The sequence below is a fragment of the Cloeon dipterum genome, chromosome X (assembly GCF_949628265.1).
Source record: "Cloeon dipterum chromosome X, ieCloDipt1.1, whole genome shotgun sequence".
NCBI lineage: Eukaryota > Metazoa > Arthropoda > Insecta > Ephemeroptera > Baetidae > Cloeon > Cloeon dipterum.
The window spans coordinates 24,828,960-24,837,503 of NC_088790.1; the positions used below are offsets into that span (position 1 = coordinate 24,828,960).

General features: G+C 43.3%; 1 protein-coding gene across 3 annotated transcripts; it reads right to left on the reverse strand.

Annotated features, from left to right (window-relative positions):
- Nucleotides 1-227: 227 nt before the first annotated feature.
- Nucleotides 228-7,980, reverse strand: Sec24CD (Secretory 24CD). 3 transcript variants are annotated; one of them, XM_065492244.1, is made up of 14 exons: nt 7,845-7,980; nt 7,524-7,714; nt 7,235-7,380; nt 6,502-7,158; nt 5,316-5,489; nt 4,622-4,817; nt 4,292-4,407; nt 4,029-4,232; nt 2,914-3,247; nt 2,307-2,647; nt 1,881-2,082; nt 1,195-1,581; nt 917-1,110; nt 228-695 (listed from the first exon to the last, which is right to left on the reverse strand). In XM_065492244.1, the coding sequence occupies exons 2-14, from the start codon at nt 7,702-7,704 to the stop codon at nt 555-557; spliced, it is 3,273 nt and encodes a 1,090-aa protein (XP_065348316.1). In that variant the 5' UTR covers nt 7,705-7,714; nt 7,845-7,980; the 3' UTR covers nt 228-554. The 3 variants fall into 3 exon arrangements, with proteins under 3 accessions (XP_065348316.1, XP_065348314.1, XP_065348315.1); XM_065492242.1 differs by having other exon boundaries at nt 6,502-7,182; XM_065492243.1 differs by having other exon boundaries at nt 6,502-7,182; nt 7,524-7,709; nt 7,845-7,978.
- Nucleotides 7,981-8,544: the final 564 nt, after the last annotated feature.

The following is an 8,544-nucleotide window of genomic DNA, read 5'->3' on the forward strand; positions in this document are numbered from 1 at the left end:
GTCTGTTTTTGGTGCTAGCAGTGGGGTCAGTTTTTGTTTAAATGTTTGGAGCCACGAATATCACCTAATACGAAGCTATTCAATATCGAAAAATCATATCTTTTTCATAGATCACAGGAGTTGGGAGGGTAGGAACCTACCGTGAATAATTTTGGAGCATCAAGATATATAACCCGGTCTTCCCCAAAATTATTTCATGGCACTGTGAAAAATAAAATGACGATTGATGATTTTTAATAATAAACATTATATATTTGAATCAATACGAAGTGTGATCGCAAGTGTATGTGACAATTCAAGATAATGATTTACAAGAAAAACCTAAAGAGAACCATAGCACTATAATAAAACTGATACCTCAACAACTTGTCACAACAAGAACCAAATACAACGCAGGTGCCTCGCAGTTTATTTCTCTTGATGGCTCGTCGAAACCTCTCATTTATTATTATTTTTTTATTAAACTCTCTCATTCATTCACTCGCATAGCGATCAAAACGCTGAAGAGGAGCAGCAGCTCGAATAAGTGTTCATATCACAAGGGCACTCGAGTTTTACGTGAGCAGGTTCCTGATCTCTTTATGCATGTGGCACAAGAAGTCGACGTACGAGGCCGAGCCGTCCAACCCGCGGTCCTCCACCAAAAATCGCTTCACCAGCACCTCTAGTTTGTCCCGCTGCGGCACGATTGCCAACTGGAAAAATATAAGCAGACCAATAAATAAATGACTGGAAAATTTGTTCGTTTTAAAAAAATTAAAAAAACGAGCTGCTCTAAGGATAAGACCAGAACATGTATCTCTGAATTTAAATAAAAACAGCTTTACAAATAATTTCTAAATATTAACTCAAATTTCTTTTTTTTTCTATTTCCTTGAAATTTAAATTAATTGCGGGGCATGTGCAAAGAACTAACCTTCATTGAGCGTGGTCTCTGCATTCGAATGACGTCAATGACCTGCCGCAGACGCTGTGAAGTCGGATTATCGAGGACAGGAAGCGAGGTCGGGTCCATTTGAATGTTGGCAACTATGTGGTCGCCGAATACGCTTCGTGACCATTCCGGAGGCACCGCAGCTCCGATCCACAAGAACATTTGCAGCCCATTTTCTGGAATAAACACATAAGATATGATTAAAATTCCTTTCTCTTTGAATTAATGTATTCCCGATTAAAATCTAAAAATAAACTCACCCAGAAGGAAGGCGCCATTATCCGACAGCTTCTCGACGGAGCAGCGGACAGGTTGCGGCAAGGTGTGCTCGTTGGGGTCGAGGTTGTGCACGGGCATGAGGCGCGGGTAGAAGTAGACGACGCTAGAGAGCACGTCCATGGTGAGCAGGGCGGCGATGTTGAACGAGCGGTCGTCAATGGTGATGTCCGAGCCGCCGGACAGCGCGTCGCTCTTGAGCAGGCAGTTGGCGTACAGCGGCAGCAGCTTCATGCACTCGGGAAGGATCAGCTGCCCGGCAGACGACGGGTTCGCGCAGTTTTTCCTGTAGCAAGCCAGCATCTGCGCGCAACGAGACACCAGACCGTCCTTGATGGCCTTCGGCGTCCCATCCATGATGCGGAACATTGCTAAAAAGATAAAAATCGTAAATATATTTATTTTTACACATATGATGATCATTTATTTAGATGTAAACTCTTTTCTGCGCCATCATCAGGTTTGCTAAAAAAAAAATTCCCAATACAAGATTTTTTATTTCTAGCACTATTTAATTTTTTTATGATTATTTTATAAGTTTTATCCAAGATTTAGGCTTATAAGTTCCCTATAGGTTTGTAAAATGGAGTTAAAAAATTAATAAAATTTTTCTTAGCTTTGAAATAAATAAAACAATCTTTTGATAAATAGATATTGCAATCAAAGTTACCCTGTTTGGCCAAGAAGTTGATGATGGTGTCAAGGTCGCACGATCGGTAAAGGTCTGCCATCTGCAAGCACGTCTTGAGGCTCAGGTTGAGGATACGAAGGCGACGCTGGCCTCCGACCGAAGTGTACAGCAAAGCTGCCTGGATGAACACGCCTTCCTCCTCGGTCAGTTTGTCATCGTGCTTCACTTCTATCGCCACAGCCTACAAGAAAATGTTCAAATTAAAATTAAAAAGAATTGTATTTCAAACTTCAAAACAGAGAAAATTAATTTTTTACGGTCAGTTTTACAAATTTTCTTTGATTTATTTATATTTAAAAGAAAAATTTAGGCCGCACGGCAAAATTAATTTGTTTTTTCAGGTTTAACGGATGTAAATCGGTCTTGTGAATTTTCAACACCTTTGTAAAAAAAAAAAATACACACCTTATCCGAATCAATGGCAGCGAGCTCCATGTCGGTGGTGTTGGACATGAAGTAGTGTCCGTAGAAGTCAGTCGGGCGGACGCCGGTGGAGGTGCGGACGCGCATGATGGAGTCAAAGGCCACGTTTCTGGACACGTTTCTCGTGACGTCTGCGATGAGGCGCGGACCGTCAATGTCCGCTTGGAAGTACGTGTATTTGTACACCTGGCCGCCGGTCAACCGGCTCACCTGGCCGATGGTGGCGAGGTCCACGTACGAGTTGTTCAGCACGAACAGGTCAACGCTCACGCCCGCACCCACGCAGTTCTGTCCCAGTTCGTTGTAGTCCTTGTTCTGCGGACCTGAAGAGACATTTTTTTCTCAACTAAAATTGGCTCAGTATATTTATCTTTACTTTCAACATTTTTAACGATTTCTAAAGTAATTTTTGTTCAATAAGCGTTTTTTTAAACAGAAAATGATAATTTTAGAGCAAAAAACTCAATTAGATTATAATTTAAAATTTTCAAGCAGTTCAAAACTTTATTTCAGAGTTGGATAGTTCCGAAAAAAATTACCATTTATTACCATCCCTTCCCCGACAAAAAAAATTCAATCATTCACTTACTGAGGATACTCTTCTCTTTATCAGTGCCGAGCAATTTGCGTTCGTCCCTGTTTTTCAGTTTGCCGGGCGCCTCGGCGATCGGCAGCGAGGAGTGGAACACAAGCAACTTTCCCGCGCAGTTGGAAGCCTTGAGCGCCTCCAGACCGGCTTGGATCGCGGGCGCCAGAATGACCTCCGTTTCCCGCGACTCGGCGAACATGTCCGGGATCTGCTGCATCAGGATTTCGATTACCTGGTCTGATTCCTCGGGGTCGCACAGGAAGCCGTCCAGCAGCGGCATGAACATGTCGTTCAAGTCGCTCACGCACATCATTTTCGGCTGAGCCAACGTACCCTGGAAAAAGAGAAAAAAATTCCACATTCCGTCTTATTTTCGTTCACTCTAATGTTTAAATTTAGAGGAAATCAAATAAAAAATCTAAAACAATTTGATGCAGTTAATTAGGGGAGGTCGGGGGAACAGTGAGAAAATGTAAATAGTATAATTGGTTCATTTTTACCCTCAGAACGTGCTTGGTGTCACCCCTGAGATCAGAAAAGACCATCAGCACGAGTAAGAAATTGAATCATGACGTCAGCAATCGATGTCATTCGATTCTAATATTTGGCGACGCCTGACCGGCTCTGCTTTAGCTTGATCCGCACTCTGTTGGAACGGCCAGGTCCAGAACTTTCAGAATATGTGTAATTCGACTCTTTTAAAGCTTCCAGGGTCAAATTGCACATTTCCTGAAAGTTATATTGACTTGGCCATTCTAACGGTGTGCAGATCTTGCAGATGGAACTAAAATAGTGCTCGTCAGGCATCGGTAAAGTGGCTAATAATACAAATTTTGATTGTTTGAATGTTACAAAAAAACAAAATTTTAAAATAGTGACCCGAAATGACCTCAAATACAGTGCATCCATTCTATAGGGCTTGACAAGAAGATTCCAACGCACGCCTTTTTAAAAAAATCAAACCCCAGGTGATGAGATGTTGTGTGCTAGAGCGTTATTTTTTTGTAATTTTGCCAAAAATAAACAATAAATCACTCTCAAATATGTTTAATCTACCCACAGTAAATTAATAAAATTTTCTAAGATTGATAATTCAAAAAAGGAGAAAAACGTACCTTGATGTTGTAGAAATTGACCACATTGCTGTAAGTGATGAATCCGACCTTCATTTTCGACTTCTCTTGTCCCTGGTCGACTGGAAGATTGCGGATAATGTTTCTCATCTCGGCACACAATAAGTGCACCATGCCACTTTTAACATTGGTGTAAGACACGTCGATAACAAAAACAATCGCTGGCGGATTCGGGAATGTGTTGTTCTGCAATTTAGAACAGTACATTATTTTTATTTAAAATTAGAGATCAGCGAAAATCGTACCCTGCAATAATCGGTCGTGGCCACAATTTCGTAGGTTCCAAGCGACAACTCTGCTCTCTGATTGCGGTCAGTACGATGACCAGTGTGGTCTAGATGCTGGAAATACTCGGCCGGAACTGTAGGGATTTAATTTGTAATTTTTTAATTTATCCAAGGGCATTAAAAATATGATTTTGGACAGTTATTGGTATTTTTCTATCACCAAAATTTTCTAAAAATCACAATTCATATGAAAATAAAAATTAAACTACTCTTATTAAATAAAATGCAAATTTGTTGAAACGGTTGTCTTCGTAATAACGTTTAAAATGGTGCATTTTCCATTCTTACCTTCGGAGGTGGCCTTGCAGAGCAAACATTGGAACCGCCTGCCGCCATCAACAAACTGCATGAAGGGGCTCATGTAGGCCTTGCACCTGATGCACCGGACTGGTCCCATCTCGCCAAAGTTGACAATAGGCGGGGCCAATTCCCCAGCAACTGGTTCTGCGAAGGGACTGATCACCAAACCAAAGGGAACCGCAGTCTAAAAGGAAAATATTTCATTTTAATTCTAATAAAAGTCGGAATTTTTCTGTACGTATTCTAATTTAACTTCGAATTATTGAAATACGCGAAAAGCTACATCTTATTTTCTTAATAATTCTTTCGATTCGAAAATGTAATAGTGTATTTTCACTTCCATTTGATAATATTAGATAACAGTTGACGTTTTGCCTAAGGAATAATAATTGCCGTTGTTTATGGTTTCGTAGACCAACGCCACCGTAATGAAACAGTCAAAATTTCAACTTAACGCTTTCGGAATAAGCTCAGCGAGACATCTAGGATGATGTACATTTTCATACTTTTGGTGATTTTCCCCCCAAATTTTCATCTTGGCTTTAATTTTTCCAAGATGGTCTTCATTAAATCGAGCTTTATTTTGGCAGTCTCAATTTCTTTGTTTATTAAATACGAGCCAATTTTTAAAACCAATTTTCCCGGAAATTGGGCACTAATATAGCTGCTGAATTAAACTAACCTGTTTCATCATGTCGATTGTTGCCGGTATGGTATACATGGTGGAGCGGATGTAGCGGGGTCCCGAATTGCCCTGGTCATAAGTGATGAAATTGGTGGTCACGAGCGGAGGAACTGCGCCTCTTGGTCCCGTCTCGAACGAGCCACTCTTGGCCTTCTCGTCCTCGGCCATCACCTGCGAACGTCAAAGTAGATCTCGGTTAAGACAAAATAGATGCGCGGTTGCAACATGCATCACCTGAATAGGATCTAAAACGTCCGTATAATTTGGTTCGGGAAGCTGGAAATTGCAATTTTCCTAATTGTACTTCAGCATGCTTTGAAATTTGTAGGAAAGCAAAGCGGTTTTCTCTAGCCCGAAAATAAAGCTAAGAGAGGAAAACTGTGGAAGATTTCATTTTGACAGGAGGTCTAATAATTAAGAGCCACTTTATTTCCGACTTAAAGGATTTGACAATTATGACGTGGAAACAGGCAGTGGCATTGCGTATTCAAGAAAGGTTTTTCTGTTTCTGTCCTGTTCCGTCAGCAATGTATTATAATGATATGAAATAGACCAAGAATGGAATTGTTTTCAAGCAAAATTCCCGTCTTGTCCTATTCTTGAAAAATATTTTCCTGTTCTGCCAGAATTCCAGGAAAAAGCAGGAATTCTTGTTTCCTGTTTCCATTTCCTGTCTTGGAATACGCTCTAGTTTCCAGATTACGGACACAATAATTACCAAGCCCTTAAACCACAAACTACTGATCATTTACGATTTTTGTACACAATGATTTCATCGATTTCATATTATTTACATCTGCTAGAGTGCAATTTTCGCTTAGAATAATTCAAAAGACCAAAATCGATTCATCAAATAGTGCGGAAGACAACTAAAAGCAAATTTATATTACTGAAAATTAAAATTCATTTTTAATTTGATTTGACCGATTTTGGATTTCAGCACGTCTAAGGATTTTTTCAAGCAGAATGAAAAAAGAAAAAATGTAAATGAACGTTGGCGATATTTGTTAGAGACTTCGAACACTGGTGATGAATTATTTTAGTGGATCGGGCTAACATTTTCGATTTGAATTTCAACGTAAAAATAATTTCCTTTCATAAATACTCGCATAAATATACCGCAATAAGCAACAGAGACCATGAAGTAAATTATTACGGTGGATATTTCCAGCCAAGAACTTACCTGAAGGGGGCTGGGCATCTGGTCAGGGTCGAGCCGGCGGGCCTGCTGCTGCTGTTGCTGCTGCTGGTAGGATGGCTGCGGCATGCCGCGTCCGTACGGGTCGCTTGGGGACTGCGGAGGGAAGCCAGGCCGAGGGGGCATCTGGTGGTAGCCACCAGGCGACTGCATCTGGCCCGGAGGATGCTGCATTTGGCCGTGTGGGGACATCATTGGCGGCATTCCTTGGTTCTGGGGCGGCATTCCACCCTGATGATGCGGCATTCCACCCTGAAGAGGAGGCATTTGTCCCTGATGAGGAGGCATTTGTCCCTGAAGAGGAGGCATTTGTCCCTGATGAGGCATTTGTCCCTGGGGAGGAGGCATTCCACCCTGAGGAGGCATTTGTCCCTGATGAGACATTTGTCCCTGAGGAGGAGGCATTCCACCCTGAGGCGGTGGCATGCCACTCTGGGGAGGCATTCCGGCGTGAAGAGGCGGAGGTGGCATGCCACCTGGAGGCTGGTGCATTTGGGGCGGCATGTGAGGCGATGCCGAGGAGCCGTTGACGTATGGAGGCATGCCTGGCCTCGGAGGAGCACCTTGGGGTGGACCCTGAGGGCTCCAAGGGGGCTGCTGCTGGCCCATTTGAGGAGGCTGCTGCTGGACCATTTGAGGAGGCTGCTGCTGGCCCATTTGAGGAGGCTGAGGAAATTTGGTTACTAAAATTTAAAAAAAGGTTATATTCGAAAAATACCATCTGCTGTTGAGGGGGGCCGCCGAGGCTCAATCCGGCCATCTGGCTAGTCGGCGGTCCTCGAGGAGGAAACTGCCCTGCACCCTGCGGAGGCCCGACAGGGGGTGGGAACTGGCCTGCAGCTTGAGGAGGGCCTGGATGCATGCCTGGAATTTTTAATAATTATTTTCACTAACCCACTTCTGATTTTAAAGCATCACGAAAACAATCATGTCGAAAATTAACTACCAACTGGTAACCCTAAACGGATTAAATCAACAAAAGTGACGTCAGCAGGACCAACTCTCACCATTCTGAAAAGGTTGCGGAGGGTAGTGCTGGCCAGGGGCGGGCCCCGGCGGCTTCTGCGGCATTCCCATCGGCGGCTGTTGGGGGCTGTACGGCTGCTGGGGGTTGTAGGCGGCCGGCGGAGGTGGGAAGGAGCCCGGGACGGTCCCGTGAGGGACGCCCTGCTGGTACGGCGACTGCATTTCGTCTGTTCTGCAAAGCGGGACGTGTCTGGTGAAAACAGGACACGACTTTCGGCGCCCGTCCGGACTGGATTTCGGGCCGCCGAGGAAGCGGGATGGCGGAGGCGGCGATGGAGGCGGCCTCGCTGTCGGGTACTCACCTAGCGTCCGACGCTCAGCTGCTGGACATCACCGTACGAACGCGAAAAGTGCGGTCGAACAGTCGAGCGGTGTCTCGCTGCCACGTAAGTCTCGAGTGCGCACGCGCCGCTCATGCAATGTGAATAAATGCCAGCTGGCGTCAGGAGAGTGAAGTGTACGTAAAGGAGTGTGATTGGACTAGGACTCCTTGACAGTCTTGACACTGGGCCGGATTGTCAATGTGTGGATTGTGGAAAGTGGGGGAGTTAAGTGAGAATTTTGGGATTAAATGATTAGAAAGGCTTAAGCTATTATTCCTACTAATTTAATTTTTGGTTCTTTTTTCATTTTTATAGAAGTCTTAATAATTTCAATAATTGCGTTTTGAAAACTTGAAAAAGAAAAATAATGATTATTACAAAAACGATCTAAGTGTTTAAAGCCGCCAACAGATGGCGCCACCATTTATTTTAAAATTTTCAGCTCATTATCAGTAGTTTGAGATTTGAATCCTGCCTGCTCATAATTCTTGGCGTAAAAATATTTGAGCTGGCGTGTTGAAAGTCTAATGTCAGTTCAGCCAATTGCGGTAGAATAGAACAAAGATATTTTTTCATCTTGAAATAACGATTATCAAAAGCATCTTTCGGCGGCAGTGGGCACTGTAGGTCTGGAACACTCTTCTTTGTTGCTTGATACTCTCCAGGTTTAGTTTTTCTC